Consider the following 24,069-nt stretch of genomic DNA (forward strand, 5'->3'; position numbering starts at 1 on the left):
GCCTTCTCCCCCCGCCCCCCTTTGCTCCCCTCGGGGCTGCCTGTCAATCACGCAGCCCCGCCTGGCTCTCCGTATCGCAGGTGGAGACGCGTCAAGACGCTCGCCACGAGATCGAGCCGGGAAATAGTAGTAGTAGTGGTGGTGGTGGTGGTGGGATTTGCGCAGGCGCACGCCACTGCTCGCCTCCGCCTCGCGGGCCAGACCTAGCGCTCTGCGCTCCCTCCCTCTCGGTCTACCCAGAATGCTTTGCAAAGTGGCAACGTAGCCGGCTGTGGCGGAGGCGGCGCCTGCGCTGTGAGGGGGGAAAAAACGGGGAAAGAAAGAAGCCGGCTGAGAGACGGACGGACGGACTGACAGCCGCTTTGCTGCGCCCGCCGGTTCTGGAACCGCAGCCGCTGCGCCCCCTCATCTTGTCGGGTACGTACCCCGAGGTGGCATGGACTGAGGGAGCGGTTTGGTGTGTTTTTTCAAAGGGAGGGGGCTGGAGCCCGTGCGCCCCTCCCCCCCGCCGGTGCCTCAGGCCACATCATCACCCCTCCCCCATTTCTACGTTTCGGGGATGGTGGTGCTGAGTTCGAATCCTGGCGCCGCTCAAAGTTGGCAGGGGGATTCTACAAGGGATTGTTTCCTCCACCCCCCCCCCCGGTACTGTATATCATCATCATCATCATTTAGACCAGGCTTGTCCTCCAGATGTGTTGGATTACAACTCCCAGTATCCCCCAGCCCTCAGTGAGGCTTAGTTACTCCCAATCAGATGTAATTAATAAAATGACATCTCTAGTTCTCTCTCATTCCTCCCCCTCCCCCCCCACTATAAAGTCAGTCATCCTTCAGATTGGGGAAGGGTTGGTGGGGGATGCTGGGAATTGTAGTACAAGCACATTTAGAAGGGTTGAGAAAGGGCTGGTTTAGGGCGCAGTCCAGTGTGATGTAAGGGTTAGAGTGTTGGACTGCGAGTCGGGAGATCTGGGTTCTAGTCCCCACTTGGCTGTGGGAGCTCAGTGGGTGGCTTTGGGAAAGTCACAGGCTCTTAGCCCAACCTACCCCGCAGGGTTGTTGTTGTGAGAATAATATGGAGAGGAAGAGTACACCACCCTGGGTTTCTTGGAGGAAAAAAGGCAGGATGTAACTGCAAAATAATAATAATAATCCTATGCATATTTAGATAGAAAAAAGTCCTACAATTCCCATGCTGTAGCTGGGGAGTGCTGGGAATTGTGCTGGAAATTTTCTGTTTAAACATGCATAGGATTGCACCCTTAGGCAGTTTGCTGCCAAGGACATGAGGATGGCTGTAGCATCTGTGCTGGCTGCTTGTGTGTAAGCTGCACTCAATCAGAAGCCTATAAAGGTTCTCATTTATGTATCATTTCATTTTTATCTCACCTTTCCTCTAAGGAGTTTAGGGCAATGAACATGTCTCTCCCACATTTATCCCTTATGTGCACAACAGCCCTGTGAGGTTGGTTGGACTGAGGGATGGCGAGTGTTTTAAAGCTAGCCAGTAATCTTCACGTCTGAGTGGAAATGCTATGCCACAGTTTATACAGTGAAGTACTTTTATTTTTCTTGATCCTCTTCCCCATTTTGTAATTTGAAGTATGACTGATTTTTTTTAGGGTGGGCATGGGAGGAAGAAGTAGAGATGCCATTTTATTCACTTCTAATTGGGAATAAGACCCATTTAGCTTAGTGGGATGTCTGAGTAAACATGCATGGGATTGGGCTTCAATGTATGTATGCATTAAATATTGTTTCCTTCCTAGCTCATATTTCTATTCATTGTATTTATATTCCTTTTCTGCCTGGTGTGTGTGTGTTTTGACAGCTCAGAATGGTTTATATTAGGGAGGCCCTTTTTCAGGCATTTTTTGTCAGTTCTGCACTTCTAGTTAAATCCACTCATGTGTTTTGGTGCTTGCAGACTCTTCAATAGATTCTACACCCCTGTCCAGGTGTAGGCCTTTCCAATAAAAAGAGAAAGATGTGAGCGGTAGGGAAATATTATCTTCCTTTCTGTATTTGAATTGATAAGATAATTGATAAACACAAGGGGTGCTTCACAAACTTTGACTCAGGGCTGACTTCTCAAATCCTCATGAATGCATATATGGCTAGAAATTATATTCCAAACACTTGCATCAAGCTTGTAGAAACAAATGACTAGAAGCATCAGGGATTCTTTGAGTTCTGCCTTCATTTCTTGAAATATCTTCCCCAGAGTATAGGTTACTTTTTAGAAATGCACAATGTGTTGATCTTGCAAAAAAGATCAACATAAACTCAGCTGTCCACACATTCTTTCGTTAGACCTTTGTGGCATAAAGAAAGGGGGTAAACAGTACTTAAAATTTCAAAATCCTCTTTGTCTCATTACTTGGAGGTGCATCCATGTATTTTGTCTTGTAAACAGTGGAGAAATCAGTGGACATTCTCAAGGTTCCATTTATTGCTATATGCTAGGATGTGTTATTGCTTAGCGATTCCTGCTCCATAATACTTTTAATATATATCTACACTCTCCTTTCTGAATGAGAGCTTGATGCTTAGGAAGAGAAAGTTTTAATTAATTGTACCTCCTCTTGCCACACCTTTGGAACATCTGAAGTGACCCAAGTAGGCAAACCTCAAAAGTGATGCTTTACATATAATGGAATTGTGTTAAGTCAGTTAGCTACCCAACCATGGATGGTTCTTTTCATCTAGCAACCATTGCTGTTTGTAAAATGTGCTGTTTGGAAAGGTGGATAAAATAATAGGCCCTTTAGTAATGTCTATATGCCAGCGGAGTTGCTGTATAAAGTGTGCTTGTGACTAGTCATTGGCTTAACTTTTCAAAAGCAATTGAGGCTTTGAAGCTCTAGTGGCTTAAAATTAAGAGTTGACCATTAGCAGCCTACAAACAGTCACCGTTCACCTGAGCCCCAAGGTAAGATGTTTAACCTTGGTAACAAACCACATCCTCATAGTTGGTACAGAAAGGAAGGAATAGTGCCAGGAACATGTGGGCTAGTCCAGGCACTTATTTCCAGGCATTTTTCTCCTTGGCAGACAGTGGGCCCATTCAGAAGACACGTTAAACCATGGCTTTAACCAAGGTGGTTAAGCCAGAAACCCAGGCCATGTTCAGAAGACACCTTAAACCATGGCTTTAACCACAGTGAATAAGGCTTTTTGCTTTATTCACTGTGGTTAAAGCCATGGTTTAAGGTGTCTTCTGAATACAGCCTGGCTTTCTGGCTTAACCACTGTGGTTAAAGCCATGGTTTAACGTGTCTTCTGAACAGGGACAGCAAGTTGATTTGGAGCTTTCAGTTACTACCAATTATGGTATGGGCAAAGTGTAAGGGTTAGGTTAGAAAGAGACTTAGCCTCAGATTGGTATATAGTCATCCTAGTTGCTCTTTGAAAAGAGGATGCCTATGCTAGCAAACCTTAACTGTATATATAACCTTAACTTTTCACTACCTTAATTTTACACTATAAAGACCGTACATGAGGATTTCAAAATATCTTCCTATATTTTCATTATTATTATTTTTGGTTTATATTTGACCCTCTGTTTGTATTCTTATGTATGTTGTCTTGGGCTTCTGTTGCCTTGATGCCTCATTTTCATATCCTTTTCTGTGGCTTAAACTGATTTAAGAAGACTAAGTCTACTCTATGACCTGATTTGCATGTCACATTAACCCACATTTTTAAAAAAAAAAAATTCAGGGTTTTTATGAATGCACAGTGCCTGATTGACCCCATTTAAAGGAGAAGCAGTTAAACAACTCTGGCTTGTCCGGAAGAGACAAGTCAGAGTTCCTAGTTTACACTTTAGCCACTCCTACTTAGAGCAGGTGATTAGGCACTATGTACAAATGTGCACAAGCATGCAGCTGTGTTCAAAATAACCAAGTTTTGTGTTTGTTTGGTTTTTAAAAAAGTCTGGGTTATTGTGATGTATGAACTGGCTGTAAGAATAAGAGCTTTAAAAAAGTGTCACAGTCCCTCTGTAGGTGTTGTGCCATGCTGCATTTGATTAATGGGAGTATTTATTACATTTCTACATTACCCAATAGCCGAAGTTCTCCGGGTGGTTCACAACAATTAAACCACAAAATACAGCATTAAATACAACAAAAAATGTAAAAGCTTAAAACTAATGTATAAAAGTAAAACCAGAATAAAACCTAGCAGCAATGCAGAGATTTAAAATAGAACAACCGATTTGAAACCACAGAAGTAAAAGACTTAAAATGACTGGGGAAATAAGAGGGTCTTCACCTGGTACTGAAAAGAATACAATGTAGGCACCGGGTGAGCTTCTCTGGGAAGCCCATTCAATAACTGGCAGAAAAGATCCTCTTCTTGGTAGCCGCTTGGCTCACTTGCTTTGACAGAGCCTCCCAGAAAAGTACAACAAGAAGTAACATTTTGACCAAGCATTGTCAATGTTGCAGACCATACAACTTTGGCAGGCTACACAGTCTAAATTTTGTGTACTGCCTTTTTCACATTCTAACCATGCAGTTGTTGTTTTTAAAATACTTTTATTTATTTTTTTACACAATAATAACAATACATCAATTAAAAGAAAAAAACAACTACATAATAAAGGATAATAATAATGACAAAAACTAATAACATAACTAGTGATAGCAAAACTAATAAGTACCCTCCACCCCCAGGACCATCATTCTCCTTTCCAAAATTGTGATATTTCTTGTGAAGGTTTACTCCCTTTCCCCTTTCCTAGCACAAACTCCACAAACGGTTTCCATACCTCTTCAAATTCATTTCGCTTCAATACTCCTTTCCTGACTTTAATATTACATGTGAGCCTATCATTAATAGCAATATCCCAAACTTCTTTGTACCATTCTTCTATTTGGTAATCCCCCTTGTTCCTTCCATTTCCTGGCAATCATCAGTCTAGCTGCTGTCAATAAATTAGTTGTTAATTCTTTACTAGTTTGTGTACAATTAACTTTCTCACACATTGACAATATTTATTTATTTATTACATTTTTATACCGCCCAATAGCCAAAACTCTCTGGGCGGTTCACAAAAATTAAAACCATAATAAAACAACCAGCAGGTTAAAAGCACAAATACAAAATACAGTATAAAAAGCACAACCAGGATAAAACCACGCAGCACAATTGATATAAGATTAAAATACAGAGTTAAAACAGTAAAATTTAAATTTAAGTTAAAATTAAATGTTAAAATACTGAGAGAATAAAAAGGTCTTCAGCTGGCGACGAAAGGAGTACAGTGTAGGCACCAGGCAGACCTCTCTGGGGAGCTCATTCCACAACCGGGGTGCCACAGCGGAGAAAGTCCTCCTTCTAGTAGCCACCTGCCTCACTTCCTTTGGCAGGGGCTCACGGAGAAGGGCCCCTGTAGATGATCTTAAGGTCCGGGCAGGTACATATGGGAGGAGGCGTTCCTTCAAATAACCTGGCCCCAAACCGTTTATTTATTTATTTATTTATTTTTATTACATTTATATACCGCCCCCAGCCGAAGCTCTCTGGGCGGTTTACAACAATTAAAAATAGTAAACATTAAAGTTTAGGGCTTTAAATGTCAATACCAGCACTTTGAATCAGGCCCAGACCTGGACTGGCAGCCAATGAAGTTGTAAAAGGACTGGCGTAATGTGATCTCGCCGGCCAGTCCCTGTTAGTAAACGGGCTGCTCTGTTTTGTACCAGCTGAAGCTTCCGGACCATTTTCAAAGGCAGTCCCACGTATAACACATTGCAGTAATCCAAATGAGAGGTTATCAGAGCATGGACAGGGCAAACATCACCTCGCCAGACAGATGAACCACCCGCTAACAGTTCCTCCGTCTTGTCTGGATTGAGTCTCAGTTTGTTAGCCCTCATAATGCTATACTCATAATGCTTTTGTGAACCGCCCAGAGAGCTTCGGCTATTGGGCGGTATAAAAATGTAATAAATAAATAAATAAATAAAATATACCTGGACATAGTTCCATCCCATTATTTCCTCTATCTCCTTGAACACCATTTGCCAGAACTTCTGTATGTGTCCACATTTCCACCACATATGAAAATAAGTACCAGTCTCCTGGCATCCCCTCCAGCATAACGCCGAGTATTTCTTATCGATCTGGTTTAACCTTACTGGTGTTAAGTACCACCTCCAAATCAATTTATAATAATTTTCTTTTATTCTTACCGACATAGTCTTTAAAATACGTTGATTCCATATCTTCTCCCAATTAACCATGCAGTTGTAAGATGTCACTTATTTCCTGTTTCTGCCTAATCTTCTCCTGTAGAAGGAAGTATAAAATTGAAAGTATATCCTGTGATTTCGATACTTGCCAAGGCCTGGTTTGGAAACCAGCTCAGATTATGAGAATGGACTGAGCAATGTGGAGCACGGTGCCTAATTTAGTATACATAACAGTGTTCACCACATGGTGTACCAGAGCGCATGCGTGTGCAGTGAGAGGGGCTGGCGTGTGCCTTGAAAAGTCAAACCATCTCCACTTTATGGCTTTTGGAATGGGAAGACCATGTGTAGCATGACCGTGGCAAATGATGGGGTGGTGGTGGAGAGAGCGAGCAAGGATTTGCTGAGATTTGAAAGGAATGGGGGAAGAATTGTACGTCAGTGACAGAGGACATGCTTTTCATGCTAAAGGTCCCAGGTTCAATTCCAGGGCTGGAAAAGACTCCTATCTGAAACTCTAGAAATGGCTGCCAATCAGTGTAGTCATTACTGAGCTGGATGGATCAGTGGTTTTATTTGGTATAAGGCAGCCTCATAGGGTGCTTCCAATTGATGCTTTTATGGTGCCATCACCCCACTCCTCATTCATGGAATTTTACCCAGAAAGCACAGTCACTGAGCTCTGACTGGGGAAAAGGGGACAGCAGGAGGTAAATACTGTATTAAGTATCCCGATGCTGCCCATTATTCTGGAAGCTGGTACATTTAACATATATTCTGTCTTTTTTTCCCCCTTATTCTTTTTTTAGTACAAGAGTGGTGTACTTGCAGTTTTAATCTAAGAGTTCTGCCCTGGTATCAAAAGTTTGGGAAGAAAATTGTTCATAGGAATAGTTTCAAAGCTATGCGTTTCCTGGCTGGCTGACAGAGCCATTTTACCTGAAATGGTTTATTTATTTATTTATAGGGGAAAAAGCATTGTTTGTATTATAACAAGGTTAGTTCTCCAACATCTTTACTCCTTGTAGAACTCTCCCCTCCCATACACACGCACACACACACACAGAGGTGCAAGCGCACATGCGCACACACTACCTTCAAAGAAAGATTTTTGTCTTTGTTTAGGACTCTCCTTTTAACCCCTTTACCAGATTCAGGCATTCTTTTCCTCTTTATCTTTTTGTGTTTCACTGTCCTTCACACCCACTGATAGCATCCTAGCAACCCACCCACGAAGTTCCCTCAGACTACCATTTGGAAATCACCATTCTAACAAGTAGTAAGTTTAGATATCTAGAATCGAACTGGAACCTACTACATGAAGATATTTTTAACTATATATTATTAACATCCTTAATGCAGACATACTTTAATTTTTGTTCTATAAGATGTTACAGAATTTTGGTTTAATCTGAATTACACCTAATCTTTTTTCATCGGTGCATCTTTTCTTGAAACCTGCTTTGCTGCACTTCATTATTTGTTGCATCCATAGAATATTGGAGCTGTAAAAAAAGAAGAAAAGTAATAAATCCAGCAAATAGGTATTTCTTAAAACAGCATTTCTGCTAATATCCAGAGTGTTCAAGAAGATGCATAGAAATATTAGCTAAAGAGTTAATAGGACCAGTCAGCAGGAAAAGAAACAAATATTCCATTATAATTAAAATTAGATCCAAAGAAAACTTGCTTAATGAATGGATGGGATTGTCCAGCTACATCTCTTCATAGGGTAGCAGACATTTTGAGAGGAATGCTGTTGTCTGTAAGGTATTAACCAGTCCAGATCTAACTTTAGCAATGTCTCTCTTTGTTTTTACATCAGTGTCCCTAGAACAGAAGGAAGGACCATAACTTCATAGTCAAGAGCATGTTTTAAATCTCAGGTTCAATTCCCAAGCCCTTCTGTTAAAAGAACGTCAGGTAACAGGTACTGGGAAGGACATCTGAAGCCCTTGGGAGACTCTGCCATTCAGAATAGACAGTGCTGTGCTTGATGGACCTGATGGTCTGATTCAGTATATGACAGTTTCATATATATTAGGGTGACCATATGAAAAGGAGGACAGGACTCCTGTATCTTTAACAGTTGTATTGAAAAGGAAATTTCAGCAGGTGTCATTTGTATATATGGGGAACCTGGTGAAATTTCCTCTTCATCATAACAGTAAAAGCTGCAGGTGCCCTGCCCTCTGTTAAATCTGGTCACTCTAGTATAGCTCCTGCACCTTTAACTATTGTGATTAAGAGGTGATTTCACCAGGTTCTCCATATATACAAATGACACCTGCTGAAATTCCCTTTTCTATGCAACTGTTAAAGACACAGGAGCCCTGTCCTCCTTTTCATATGGTCACCCTAATATATATATTAACATGAATATGCTTTCATGTTTCTTTCTAAATACTGAGCACATTTTTTTCAATATTTGTTGCTGTGCATTTAGTAGTATCAAGGTGTTACCTGAGTCCTCTGACAGTGCCTTTTGACTTCATTCTCCAATGCCATTTCTTCCTTGTTCCTTTGAAATCCTTGGGTTCAAAGTTGTGGCTGCTAGTCTGCCTATCCTCCAATTCTATTCCCCTAAACAATTACTTCTTTTCCTCTACAAGAGGACATGTTCTTTGTCTGTTGATTTCAAGGCTCACTGTTCAAGAAAGTAGCAGGGATCAGAGTTCCTACCACCTAACTTCTGCTGGCAGAAGATTTCACATATGCACTGCCCTCATGCTCTCTGAATTAGCAGAGAACAGCTTGCAGGAAGAAGCCCATAGCAGGTTGGGACTGGAGGTTTGGCTAAATGGAAATAAATGGTAGGGTGCATAGTTCTCCTGTCCAGTACATGTCCCCATAATGGGTTCAGGATCAGCCTTCTTTTGACTAGAGACTATGACAGAGGTTTGATTGATTGGGGCTTAGTCAAGTCTTTGCTTGACTCCATTTCACGCCCTCTCCCACAAGTGAGAACCAGCAAGAAATAGCAGGGAGATTTTATTTATTTTAAATTCTTTTCGGCCACCTGTTAGGGAAAAGAAGCAGGAGATGGAAGACAAACAAAATAAGATATCCTTTTCTTTTGGTGCTTCTAGACAGAGGGCTTCTGGCGCTAGCAGTTAGAAGTCGTTGATCTGGTTCACATGTCACAGCAGCAAATTGTGGGTTGTTTAACCCATGATTTGTGGGGATGCATGCTGCATGCAAGCTGCTTCTGCTTACTGTAAAAAACCTCTGATTTACGTGATTGGAAGTTATCAGCATGACATGAGAACTTGGACCACTGTGTTGTTCAGGAGCTAAAGCAACCCAGTGGTTAACCAAAAATAAACCCTTGGTTAGCTGCTGGGCTGTTTAACCCCTAAACAACCTAGTGGTGCAGGTTCGCACATCATGCCGGCAACCTCCAATCTTGCCAGTTAGAGTTCTTTACAGTAAATGGCATGGTATTTTTTTCTAGGGATGTGCTCCGCTTCTAATTGGACCGGCGAATTAGAAGCGGAGTGGGGTGCTTCGCCTCCCCTTAAGGCGGAGGCGAAGAGGATTGGGGGGCCGGCGGAGCGTGGCCAAGAGGATCGAGGTGAAGGCGGATCCTTCACCTCGATCCGGAGCTCCGCCGGAAAGGTAAGTGTGGTTTACCGGGCCCTGCCGCTGTCATTGTCGCCCATGCAGTGACAGCGGCAGGGCCTGGTAAACACCCCCTCCTTCTTCAATTGAGCCCGCGGTTCAACCAGGAAGTCCCAGACTTCCTGGTTGAACCGCGGGCTCAATTGAAGAAGCCGACAGACCGCGGACGGAGGCAGGTAAGGCCCCCCTCCCCCTTGGTCCCTTACCGGGCTCTGCCGCCGTCGCCGCATGGGCGGCGACGGCAGCAGGGCCCGGTAACCCCCCCGCCCTCCTCTCCCAGCCTTACCTGGCGCCACTCCCCTCCACTGCGGAGCTCCGATTCGGAGCCAGAGCTCCGCGGCGAAGAGGAGCGGAGTATGGGCGGAGCGGCGCGGAGCGGGCCGATCTGAAAATTTCGGATTGGCCCGCGGGGCGGAGCGGGGGGTCCGTGCACACCCCTATTTTTTTCTATAGCAGTCATTTGAAGTGTATACTTCAAATCTTCAATGAAAGGCAAGGAAGTCTGCAAAGGATCAACCTTTCCTTAGTTGGTAATAATGTTCCTTTTTCAATTTATACAGCTTTCCTCATGAACTACACTGGCCTACCAGGATATTAATTTCTGGCCTTGCCTAGTAGTTTTGCTGCAAAACAGTATGTCACTGCCTTTATTTTAAACAAAAAGTGAAAGAAGTTTGAGCAGCACATAAAACTTGACAGTAGAAGTAATGTGAAAAAGTGTTTTATTATGAAAAGGTTTTAGCTAAAGCTTTTTTTTTCTTCCAGCTGAGAATGGTGTTTGTTAAGTAAAAGTTTTGTTGTTTTGAAAATATGAATTCAAGTTAAAAGAATGGTGCATTCTGCCAATAACCATGATGGCTTTGAAACATTTAACTAAAACTGTTTTCTTGAATTGATTATGTTCTCAGTTCTATAACATTTTTGATGAAGAGACAGTACTTAGTAGGTGCAAAACGCTGGTTCTGTTAACACTAGAGATGTGAAGGCCCAAAAATATAACCCAGAATTTTTTTGAAAAAGACTTTATTTTGGAGGAATGTTTTTGTTTTTTTCTGGAAAAAAATTGAACAGCTTTGAACTCATTTTTTTTTTTTTTTTAGAATTTAAGACAAAGTATTTATATATTGTTACCTAGCTTTTACTGGCCCCGAAATGATTTCTAAAAACTATGTAATAAGAACACTTTTATAGAAAGACTAGAGATGTAAAATATCTGGAAAAAATGAAACCATGGGGGAAATGTTTTTTTTTTAATCCTCTCTGTAAGATTCACAGCATAGTTATTTCTTTCATTCCTTATTAAAATTATTGATCTGTGGTATAGTTTCCTGATAGACATTTATGCTCAATTTCCCAACATGAGAGTAGAGTCACCATTGTGCATTCCTGTCAATAAATGTACATTCTTGACACTTTGGGTTTTGTTCTCTAGAGTCCTGTGTTTCAGATGCTCTAGCAGTCATTTAATGCTGTAGCAGTCAACCTATTCAGACAATAATTACAAATTCACGAAGTGAGTTTACTTTTTAAAAGTGTTAAAATGTAATGATAATTTTATGAACATAAGATAACTTTAGGAGCAGAAAGGCTGCTTTATGTTCCTTAAGCAGCCCTCCCCAACCTGGTGTCCTCTGGGTGTTTTAGACTACAGTGCCCAGTATTCCTGACCATTAGCTATGCTGCCTGAGGCTGATGGAGCTGAAATCCAAAACAGCTGAATAGCACCAAGTAGGGGGTGGCTATTTTAAAGCAATAAAGTGACTTTAGATCTCTAAAGAGCACTAAAAAAATGATTGCTTATTTTTTTCAATTTCCCCCCAAATTTCCCTTTTCTTTTCCTGGGGGGAAAAATCATATTTTTCTCATGGCATCAAAATTTCCCAACATTTTACAGCTCTAGCTAACATCGTAGAGGCCCAGTGCAGCTATAATACTAGCTGTATTTTAAACCATAGCTTGCAAATTGCAATCCAGCGTTGGGAACCTGTGCGCTTTCTCTTTCCCTACTTGGCATTAACCATGGTTTTAGAAGGTAATGTTTACTATGGTCCCGTTCAGAAGACACGTTAAACCATGGCTTTAACCAGACTGGTTAAGCCAGAAAGCCAGGCTGTGTTCAGAAGACACCTTAAACCATGGCTTTAACCTCAGTGAATAAAGCAAAAAGGCTTATTCACTTTGGTTAAAGCCATGGTTTAACGTGTCTTCTGAACGTGGCCTGGCTTTCTGGCTTAACCACCATGGTTAAAGACATGGTTTAAGGTGTCTTCTGAACGGGCCCTATGATCCCCTCAAAATGGCTTTTTATGAACCTGTTTCAAAATGGACCTGTTCAGTGGACACATTAAGCCATGGTTAGGCCACTAACCCTTTTGCAGCAAATGGTTAGTGAGCATGTTTAAACCATGGTTATGTAGCCGCCGTAGTTAGGAATGATTCCCACGACATGCTAAGCCATAATGTTTAGCTCAAAATGCTTAACCACTAGCTTAGCGTCATCTGAACTGGGTCAATATGGTTTTGAGAGTACCTGATTAATATTAATCTTAGTTTAAATGCAACATCTAACAGTGGCTAATGCCAAGGCGTGAGCTGGAAGGAGCACATGTTTGCTCTCCAGCCTCCTCCTGGTTGATAAACCATGGTTTGCAGTGACCCACTGTAACATCTCTACTGGACTGCAACATTGTCTCTTCATTTGTTTCCCTCTCTGTTGCAGGACCATGGCAAGCCCAAGAACAAGGAAGGTCCTTAAAGAAGTCAGGGTGCAAGATGAGAACAACGTAAGCAGTTCGGTGTATCCTTTTAGTAGCCTATGATTAAGTAGCCTTGAGTCATCTTCATCTCACATAGACAATTGCCTTTGTATGCTTTTATTAGCATACAGATTTGTCATGTAAACTTTTTTCCTGGACCATTTGCAACAAAATACATCGTCACTGTGACCAAACCATATGACTTTTGTATGCCCAAAATGCAGATCACAGGGATTCCCACCTGTATATATCACATTTTGGATAACTTGGGCAGATTACCCCAACACTTCAAACTCACCTAGTCACCTCTAGAAAAGGATATTTGAAGATGATCTCAACGCTCAGGTAGATTTGTCTGGAATTAGGCACTTCTGTCCATGCTCTCACATGACTTCTCCTCACATCAGTGTGTGGATCCAAGTTCTTCTGTCTGAATTGATGGGAGTTCTACTGATCTTCCATTTTTAATCTGAATCATTTGATTCAGTATATTGCCTGCCACTGCTCCTTCAAATAAGGTCATCAGTTAAGAGAGAGACCAGCTTTGATTAGTGAGCATGCCTACATTTCCTGTTGTAGTCAGGCTGAAGAATTAAAAAACTTCTGCTATCTTACTGGAATGGGTGTATGGGATGGAATTAAAGCTCCGTTCATGTTAGCAAGGAACAAAAACAAGCTAGTAAAACAGAACGTAGATGTATATATTCATTGTTCCAGATGTCTAATCAAATGGCTCTTCACCCTGTATTAGTATACAATCCTAAGCTTACATTCCACAAACTAACATTTTGATATCTTTTATTTATTTATTTATTACACTTATATAGCCAGGGCTCTCTGGGCGGTTTACAGAAATTCTAAAATTGAGGTAAAAACAAGTATACAAAATTTAAAACTCTAAAACACAGAACATACACACATAAAGCATTAAAAGCCAATTAAAATCTTTTCTGAACTGCGTCTGGTCTGTCTCATCTGAAGTAACTGAAAGGTTTTTTTACCCCTTCTCACTGCAGGTCTGTTTTGAATGTGGTGCATTTAACCCCCAGTGGGTGAGCGTGACCTATGGAATTTGGATCTGTCTGGAATGCTCAGGAAAACATAGAGGCTTGGGTGTTCATCTCAGGTTAGTCATTGATAAATTCATTTTCACTGATAAGAATAGTAGGAAATGCAAAAAATCATTTACTAAGACACAGAATCATAGACATATATTTTTTTAAAAATGAAAAAAATAACCTTCCCATTTAGTTAAGATTGAGAAGTCGGCTGATAAGCCAGCTGCACCCCTTCTTAGAGTCAGAAGACCTAAAGACAGTAGTGCACGCACTGGTAACCTCAAGGCTTGACTTCTGCAATGCGCTCTACATAGGGCTACCATTAATAAATAAATAAATAAATACCATTGTACCTAGTTTGGAAACTTCAACTAGTTCAAAATATGGCAGCCAGGTTGGTCATCGGTACATCTAGGGGTGAGCATATTACCCCAACATTAAAATCACTCCACTGGCTGCCAGTTAGTTTCCGGGCAAAGTACAAAGTGTTGGTCATTACCTTTAAAGCCCTAAATGGTTTGGGTCCAGGTTACCTGCGGGATCGCCTTCTCCCATACAGTCCGCCCCGCACACTCAGGTCCTCTGGGGTGAACTTCCTTCAGTCATCTAAAACTAGGCTGACATCAGTTTCCCAGAGGACCTTTTCTTCTGTTGCCCCCAGATTGTGGAATGGCCTGCTGGAGGAGATTCGTAAAATTAACTCTCTGTGTGATTTTAAGGCAGCTTTAAAGACTAGCCATTTCCGGCAGGCCTATCCAGATCAATGTAAAATCAAGATTTTTTAAGATATATTGATTCATGTTCTAATGTTGTTCCCCGTCTCGATACAAAGGGAGAGGTGGGTAAGAAATAAATATATTATTATTATTATTATTATTATTATTGTTGTTGTTGTTGTTATTATTATTATTTTCATCTCAAGAGTGAATTAATGGCAGTATCTAATGAGGAGAAGCCATAGCTCAGTGATAAAACACCTGTTTTGCAAGCAGAAGATCCCAGGTTCAGTCTCTGGCACCTCCAGCTAAGACTGGAAATATTCCTGTCCGAAACGCTTGTAGGAGGAATTTTCTGCTGGTCTTTTTAAGAGGTACTGAACATAGGCGCAGGTTCCTGCAATACCTTGCAACAGTACTTTTTAAATTCCCCACTAGAGTAGGTGTAAAGAAGATCCGGAGAAAGACATCCAGAATGATTGGCTTCACTCAGACCCACAAGGACAATGAAACTGTTAGAACTTTGCAACATTTATTTAAACAATTTAAGAACGTTAAGGTCAAGCAGACACACAAACCTCCATTCAGCAAAGCACATTAAAAGTCTGGCAGATTTGGAGAGCAAGACAAACATAGACAAACACATACAATCAAACCACCCCCAATGACAACATGACAATACCACTCGTACTGACTCTGTGAAGGAGCCCCTTTTCACAGAGGCACTCCCATCTCTCCCAAGCAAGACCAAACCTTGCCTGAGGGAAAGTGAGGACATCTTTGTCTTGTGTATATCCAAACTTAAATATTCTTTTCAAAGACAAAGACCTCCCTCCTAATACATATTAATTTATTCTGAAATGGTTAAATCTATTGGTCCACATCATTAATTGAGACCGTCCTCTCCTGGAAACCTCCTCCCCTTTCTAACGTATTTGTTTATGACAACGAAAGGTCAAGTTCCCTGTTCTTGCAGTTGTCTGGCTCTTATTTTTCCAGCCGCATCTCACCTGTCCTTCACCCTGGACCCTTCCCCTAGTTACAGTTAGTACATATCACAAGTTCGTATGAATAATGTCTTTTGAGCAATACCAAGTTGCGAGCCCCATGAGTAATATGTTTGAACAATATCAAATCCTATTTCCAAATCATTTTCTCATCAGGCCTTATCCAAACTGTGTATGCCTGGAAAAGGAAAGGAACCTCTCGTGCAAAGCACTTGAGTCATTACTGACTCCTAGAGGGACGCCTGCTTTCGCTGACGTTTCCTTGGCAGACTTTGTAGCGGGGTAGTTTGCCATTGCCTTCCCCAGTCGCAGTTACCTTTCCCCCAGCCAGCTGGGTACTCATTTTACCGACCTCGGAAGGATGGAAGGCTGAGTCGACCTGAGCCGGCTGCCTGAGAACCAGCTTCCGCTGGGATCGAACTCAGGCCGTGGGGAGCGTTTCAGCTGCAGTAACTGCCGCTCACCACTCTGCGCCACACGAGGCCTACTTGCCTCTTTATCCATATGTGTGTATGCCTTCTTGCCTCTTTAACACTAAAGCATTACCCTGTCACTTGTACACCCATTCAAATGCATTCTATGCCCACAAAAGCTTCTTTCTCTATGCTATGCCAACAAACTTTTATAACCCCAATCTTACACATATCTAGTAAAATTTCAAATGAAGAAATAATCTTACACTCTGGAGAGCCATTGCTGTCAGTCAGTATTGACAGTACTGGGCTAGATAAACAAATGGTCCGACTAAGTATAAGGCAGCTTCCAGTCTAGTATTAGACATCTAAGGAAGATTTAGATGTGAACCACCCAGAGAGCTTGAGCTCTTGGGTGGTATAGAAATGCAGTAAATAATAAATAAATAAATGATTTTAAAAGTGTAAAACTGTGGAAAGTTCTGGAAAGCATCTGAATTTCTTTTATATTTAAGAGTAACATCAATTTATTTAGAATTTGTTTGTTTTTTTAAATCAGTTTTAGCTTTGGAGGAGGTGTCTCTAAGTGAGAGGTGGGCAACTTGTAGCCCTCCAAATGTTTTGGCTTACATAATGTTTGGAGGACCACATATTGCTCAAGCCTGCTCTAAGTGGAGTCATAAACCATAGGATATTGTAGACCTTCTTCTCTGTGGGTGGTGAGGGAGGTTTACGGGCAAAGGAGGAGGTCTAACCCAGAGGCATCCTCGTTGCAGCCGCAGATATCTCCACCAACATCACTTCTCCATCACTCATACTCCAAAGGCAGTGGGAGAAGGGTGTGCCAGGGCCAGATCAAGGGATGCCTTGAATCTTGCACACCTCCCACTTCCCCACCCCACCCCCAACAAGGGAGGACAACTACATCTGCTCTGGAGTTGGTGTAGTTATTTCCTTCCCTTTGGTAGAATGGGGGTTGAGGCTGGGAAGAAAAACACTTGAGAAAATCCGCCTCTGCCGCTTTCTGCCCTGTCTGGTGTGTGACCAGAAAGTCAGCTCTGGCGAGGATTCTCCCCCATCCAGCTCCATGAGATTGTTTTGCCCAGAGCAGAATTATTTCTCCCCCTACCATATAAGAGGTGTTTGGGAAATCTTTTGTGTGGTGCATCTGTCAAACGGCTTAATTACAATTGGACTGCATTTTCGGTTCTTAGTTTTGTGCGCTCTGTCACAATGGACAAATGGAAGGACATTGAATTGGAGAAAATGAAGGCTGGTGGTAATCTTAAATTTCGTGAGTTTCTAGAGTCGCAAGAAGATTATGATCCTTGTTGGTCACTGCAAGAGAAGTATAACAGCAAAGCTGCAGCACTCTTCAGAGATAAGGTAAATTTAATTAAATAATAGCTTCAACATCCTTGGAACCTGTTCATTTCAACACCTAAGTGGTTTAGAGACATGGATTCTACTTGCGTATCTGTAAATATTAACCTGTGCGGAAGATCTTGGAATACAACTTAAAATTTCTGACTGCAATTTGTGACCTCTAAGAAATGAGAGAGATTGATTTTAGAATAGGGAAATTATTGATATGAAACTGTCTAGTTCTTTTTATTATGAAGGTTATTTTTAAGGGAGGTAGGAGAATGAAAGTGGTTGTGTTTTGTGTTGTTTCATTTTTATTGTCATGTAAATCCTCATTGCTTGCCCAGATAAAATTGTATACCTTTTGCCACATCTTAGAAGCAAATTATGTGTTCCAAGTCTGTGGGGCAGGGAAAAGCAGATAAGCATTTTTGGGTGGCTAATTGCCACATTTATCCTCTCCTCAAAATTCATCTAAGCCTCGGCATCTTCTATAACATATATTGCTTTTTAGGTGGCTTCACTGGCTGAAGGTAAAGAATGGTCAGTTGAAACTTCTTCTGCCAGAAACTGGACTCCACCTCAACCCAAAATTGCTCTGCCCTCAGCTCACCGGTAGGAACGCCTTAGTCTTGTACAGCCTGCTATTTTAGGCACCAGAAGGTGGTTATTCTAAGGATGGAGCTAGACGTTGGGGAGCCCAGGAACACACATAGCTATTACTACAACCTGCAGCCACACATCTCCTCCTGCTCTGTTCTCTACTGGTTGTGTTTAGTAATACAAAATATGTTGTGACTCATTGCACTTGGTTTTTCTATAGCTACACGCGGCAATCAATGAACTAGACGTGTGGCAGGGGAACCTGGGCAGCTGTGATGTACTATAACAAAAATGTGATATGTTGTTGTGGGAAGAGCAGATGTGGGGCTGTGGCTTCTGGCAGCAGCCACATATTGGCAAGAATTTCTAGCTGTAGTGTAAGGCAATAGAACGTAACTATCATTCTCAGACTAAAAACTGCCATCAAGTGTAATTTCCATGGTTTCCCACTTGGCTTTTGGTTTGTTAACTTTTGTGATTTGTTTTTTCTTAGTCCATCGGAATCTGACCAAGGGTCTGCGTTTTATTTTTAAAAGTTCACAGTGGCTCAGTTCACGCAACACTTTTCTCTACGCAGTGTGAAAACTCCACTCAGCGGTGGAGCTTTTAGGAGCTACTCACCACACAACATGTTCCAACTCCACTGTTTTGTGAATGTGGGCTCCCTTGGAGTAGAGTAAAACGCAACATGGCGTTTGACAGTTCCTCCACCATCTTGTGTTGTCTGGAGGGAAAAGTCCACCTCATGGTGGAGTTTTTTTTTTAAAAAAACCCACTCCATCCTGAATATCCACGCTATACAGAGAAGAGTTCCTGCACATCCATTGCTTTCTGTGTTACCCAGAGGGCTCCGTGGAGTTCCTTGCCGCATTGAGTGGAGTTTCCCCACTGGCTACAGAGTTCCCTGGCTAGAGCAGCCAAAGAAGGAAGTGCTGCTCTAGGAGAGCTGCCGGGATTGTTTTTTCACAGCAATGGCTGATGGGATGCAGTAATCTTATGTTTGTAGAAGTGCACATATTAACACGTTGCAATATGGGATCAGAGATCCCGGACTCATACGTAATATTTTGTCTTTTGTATAGTTTACTTTTTCATTCTTCTCTACAGCAGCTCCACTGGACAACCACAAAATGCTGGTGCCACTTCTGAGAAAGCCTTTGAAGACTGGTTAAATGATGATGTTGGCTCCTATCAAGGGTAGAAATCACCTCTCTCTTGCTCTCTCTGATACAGATTTATTTATTTATTCATTTATTTATTACATTTCTATACTGCGCAATAGCTGAAGCTTTCCACTCATGGTGATCACCTTTACCATGGCTGCCTTACCTGCACAAATATCCCCTCGACTGAATTCTCCACTCATTTCAAAGATGAGAGGACTTTTGCAGAAACAGCATATGTCAGTCCTACTGCATCTAAGTTTCTGCAGAGCTTCATACAAAGTAAGAGACGGTTCTTGCTTGTGCCTGAAGACTTGGGAGGGTAGAATTTGGTGGAGATGGCGAATAAGGGCTGGCTATTAAGCCAACCCAGAATTTGTGATCTTCTGGTCAGAAAATTCTGAACTGGCTAGTATGAGCACTGCAGTGTATTAACGTCCTGTACTCTGCACTTTATTCCTTGGCATTATTTTGAGGTATTTCTTAAGCTGTCTCTATATACAGTTAGATTGTTTCTGTGATACTGAAAGCATACCAGGATTCAGATCTATACCCAGAGCTCATCCACGCTTTACGTGGCAGTTATGTTTGCTGTCGTGTGCGCACTCAAAGTGTTGGAGGAGATCAGCATCTCCAAGCACTCAGGGGACATGCGATGACAAATGTCTCGGGCTGTGGCCATTACATGTCTACAGACAAGCATTTTCACACTTCATGAGAGTTTCCAACGAAGGCCAGTGTCCATGTGGCAAACAGTATCCTAACGTAAAGTGTGATCCAATTCTAATCTATTAACACTTTGAGTGTTTATTAGACAAGTAATATTTGGTGGGCTGGGTTCAAACAGCAGCTTTCCTCCTCCCTGTTCTTCCAATCTTCAAGGATGCTTTTCAGTGGTTGCTGGGAAAGTCTGGGGAAAGAACCACAGGGCTGCGTATAATGTGTACTTTGCCCCCATGAATCACTCTGAACTCTACACTCTGATGCTGTAGACTTGAAAATTAATGTAAGTGCTCAGTATCAACATGGCTTATCAGTTAGAAAGAGCTGTAAAATGAATCTGAAGAATGCAGGTTGATTTGTACTTGTTGGCCACATAGATTATGGAAGCTGCATACTCTTGGATAACTACTACCCCCATGCTCATTTCTATTGGGGTGGGGGAGCAATCTTAAAGAAGCACTTAGGTGCTGCGGACCATTGTAAACACTTCAGATCCAGTAATTGTGATAGGAATAACGTACCCTGCTTATAGCCACTTGAAAGTTGCTTGCGTTGCTTCTTTACAGTAGTTCCATGAGAATACTAGATTTGCGCTTAAGCAAATGAATTCAAAATGTAACCTGCTAGTTACATCATCATCATCATCATTATTATTTTTCTATACTTCTCCATAGCCAAAGCTCTCTGGGTGGTTTACAAAAGTTTAATTTGGCTTATAGTTGGTGTGTGTTATTATTATTATTATTTATTTATATAGCACCATCAATGTACATGGTGCTGTACAGAGTAAAACAGTAAATAGCAAGACTCTGCCGCATAGGCTTACAATCTAATAAAATCATAGTAAAACAATAAGGAGGGGAAGAGAATGCCAACAGGTACAGGGAAGGGTAAGCAGGCACAGGGTAGGGAAAAACTAACAGTAGAAAGTAACAGTAGAAGTCTGCACAACATCAAGTTTTAAAAGCTTTAGGAAAAAGAAAAGTTTTTAGTTGAGCTTTAAAAGCTGTGGTTGAACTTGTAGTTCTCAAATGTTCAGGAAGAGCGTTCCAGGCGTAAGGGGCAGCAGACGAAAATGGACGAAGCCGAGCAAGGGAAGTAGAGGCCCTTGGGCAGGCGAGAAACATGGCATCAGAGGAGCGAAGAGCACGAGCGGGGCAATAGTGTGAGATGAGAGAGGAGAGATAGGAAGGAGCTAGACCGTGAAAAGCTTTGAAGGTTAACAGGAGAAGTTTATAATGGATTCTGAAGTGAATTGGAAGCCAATGAAGAGATTTCAGAAGCGGAGTAACATGGTCAGAGCGGCGTGCTAAGAAGATGATCTTTGCGGCAGAGTGGTGAACAGAAACCAACGGGCTGATGTGAGAAGAAGGAAGGCCAGAGAGAAGAAGGTTGCAGTAGTCCAACCGTGAAATAACCAGTGCATGAACAAGTGTCTTGGCAGAAGAGACAGACAAAAATGATCGAATCCTGGCAATATTATACAGGAAAAATCGACAAGATTTAGCTACTGCCTCAATATGAGGAATAAAGGAGAGCGAGGAGTCGAAGATAAAGCCAAGGCTACGAGCTTCCTTGACCGGAGTAAGCGTAACATCATTGACAGTAAGAGAGAATGAGAGATGAGGAGAAGGTTTAGGAGGAAAAACAAGCAATTCAGTCTTTGCCATGTTAAGCTTCAAGCGACGATGAAGCAACCAAGCTGAGATATCTGAAAGACATGCCGAGATACGATCGTGAACATCAGGAGAAAGTTCCGGAGATGACAGATATAGTTGTGTATCATCGGCGTACAGATGATATTGGAGACCATGAGATTGAATAAGCTTGCCCAAGGGCAACATGTATAAGGAAAACAACAACGGGCCAAGCACCGAGCCTTGCGGAACCCCTACTGAAAGGGGAAAGGAGGAAGACGAGCTGCCATTAGTCAACACGCTGAAAGAGCGACCCGCTAGATAGGAGGCAAACCAGTTATAGACAGAGCCACAAAATCCAAGGTCATGAAGGGAATCTAAGAGAAGATCATGATCAACCGTGTCAAAGGCTGCAGTTAGATCAAGGAGAATAAGAACGGAATAATGGCCTTTAGACTTGGCAGTAAGGAGATCATTGGTGATCTTAGTAAGGGCTGTTTCGGTGGAATGCAGAGGACGGAATCCAGATTGAAATGGATCCAAAGCAGAGTTACTAGAAAGAAAGTCAAGACAGCGAGAGTAGACCGCACGCTCCAGGATCTTTGAAACAAACGGCAACAAAGAGACAGGTCGGTAGTTAGACAGAGATAGCCTATCAAGAGTAGGTTTCTTGAGAATGGGAGAGACTGTAGCATGTTTAAAAGCAGAAGGAAATGAACCAGAGGACAGGGAAAGATTAATAATATGTAGCAAGGAAGGGAGGATAGCAGGAATAAGATTAATAAAGACGCGAGAAGGAATCGGATCACGAGAACAAGTGGAAGGCTTCGAAGAGCGCAGTATTGTAGACAGTTCATCCGCAGAGACCGAAGGAAACGCAGAGAAATTTGCAGGAGGAGCTGACAATAAATGTGTCCACATTTATTTATTTATTTATTCCATTTATTTATTCCATTTTTATACCGCCCAATAGCCGAAGCTCTCTGGGCGGTTCACAAAAATTAAAACCATAATAAAACAACCAACAGGTTAAAAACACAAATACAAAATACAATATAAAAAGCACAACCAGGATTAAACCACGCAGCAAAAATTGATATAAGATTAAAATACAGAAATAGAACAGTAAAATTTAAATTTAAGTTAAAATTAAGTGTTAAAATACTGAGAGAATAAAAAGGAATGTGTTTTGATTATAAACACTATTTGCTCATTTTCACATGTACATTTATTCAGTGGTCAAGAGAATCGCTATGTGGGATTTGGGAATACAGTTACTCCTCCAAAAAAGGAAGATGACTTCCTCAATAATGCTATGTCCTCTCTGTATTCGGTAAGTCAATTTTTCTATAAGCTTATTAATATAAGATGCAGTCTTCTTCTTCTCTTACCGCTAACATATTTCTGTTAACATGAAAATATTTTTTTAAGATAATGAAGCCAAGAATCCTTGTGTGAAGTAGTTGAAATACAAGAGTCGTTTGAGTGCAATTTAGACAGATTGCCTCAAGCTTACAAGTGTAATGTTGGAAAATTAAGAACAGGGCAATGTACAACTTAACAGTGGGGACCTTTTAAGTACCTTCAATGATGCACTTGATCGTTGGTCAGAAAGGTAAAAAGAAAAAAGAAAAAAAGTTCTTCTTAGCGTCCCAAACTAAAATTCTCCTGCTTTGCTTTCTTGCCAGCACAATCCTTTGTAACCCTGTTTGTGCTGATTCAGGTAATGCTTACCTGTGCTCCCGTGTTGGTATTTCTAAAAATACCCACGCAGTTTTTTAAAAGTAAGTAATATAGATTATTCTCATCCATTCTTTCTCTTGACCCCACCACCCAAATTTCTAGAAATACCGGCCTATAGTAACAAGGAATTCACTCAGTCTTCCTCTTCACATATCATTTGTAATGGAAGTCCGAGTTAATCAGTCCTTCCTCAGGGTCTCTTCCCCGCTTGCTTGCACCCAAAGAACCAGTACTCCCTTGGAATAAAACACACCAACACCCGAAGTAGCCAAAATAAAAGGTTTATTTTTAAAAAGACAGCTATTAGATAGGCACTAGGTCAGTAACAGATATAAACAAGTACATAGAACAGAACATAAGAGGGAATGGGGGTAGGGAATGGATAAAACAAATACAAGTCAGGCAAAACCACCCATAAATCCATTCATACAAGAACCGACAGTCAGTCCACTAAATTTCCCCTTCCCTGGTCAAACCGACCAACTTGCCTTTAGAAAAAACCAGCTCACAGCCAAAGTACGGCTTCCTAACGCTCTCCCAGTCCCCTAACCGGGCAACCGTAGACATCCATAGCCTCAGGGCTAAAGACCAACCCCCAGCTTAATCCCATTAGCTTTTATCTGTTTGTCTCCTAATGAGGGAGTCGGTCCTTTCTTCCCACACAAAGCCCAATTAGCCTAGGCAGGAGATAGCCTCCAGGTGTGAAGCCTCAGCCTAACCTCAGTAAATTTAACTCCCACTTTCCCAATCCTTCACACGCCCTCCTTTGAAAGATGAGACTTGAGGGTTAATCCCTCAAGATCTCTATCTCAAAAAAAAAAAAGATTCACTTAACCAGTCTCTCCCTCCTCAACCCCATAAGCTCGGGACAATCCATCAGCTAGAATATTATCTCGACCTCGAATGTGGGACACTTCAAAATCATAATCTTGCAAAGCAAGACTCCATCGCAACAACTTCCCATTCGTCCCCTTCATTCGAGCCAGCCAGCAAAGAGGGGAGTGATCGGTCTGGAGCTTAAAAGGTCGACCCCACACATAAGCTCGTAGCTTTCCCAAAGC

The 24,069-nt window shown here is 41.8% G+C and overlaps 1 protein-coding gene across 2 annotated transcripts in view; it reads left to right on the plus strand.

The window, feature by feature from the left end:
• The first annotated feature begins 318 nt into the window (after positions 1–318).
• The window catches only part of ARFGAP1 (ADP ribosylation factor GTPase activating protein 1), a 45,905-nt gene continuing 22,154 nt past the window's right edge, over positions 319–24,069 (plus strand). For both annotated transcript variants that reach the window (XM_063147048.1, XM_063147057.1), the window contains exons 1-7: positions 319–417; positions 12,544–12,607; positions 13,597–13,706; positions 16,989–17,160; positions 17,654–17,754; positions 18,850–18,939; positions 22,502–22,598. In XM_063147048.1, coding sequence (XP_063003118.1) covers positions 12,548–12,607; positions 13,597–13,706; positions 16,989–17,160; positions 17,654–17,754; positions 18,850–18,939; positions 22,502–22,598 — 630 coding nt within the window. In that variant the 5' untranslated portion in view covers positions 319–417; positions 12,544–12,547. The remainder of the gene's footprint in view (positions 418–12,543; positions 12,608–13,596; positions 13,707–16,988; positions 17,161–17,653; positions 17,755–18,849; positions 18,940–22,501; positions 22,599–24,069) is intronic.

Source organism: Elgaria multicarinata, chromosome 1 (assembly GCF_023053635.1).
Source record: "Elgaria multicarinata webbii isolate HBS135686 ecotype San Diego chromosome 1, rElgMul1.1.pri, whole genome shotgun sequence".
Taxonomy (NCBI): Eukaryota; Metazoa; Chordata; class Lepidosauria; order Squamata; family Anguidae; genus Elgaria; species Elgaria multicarinata.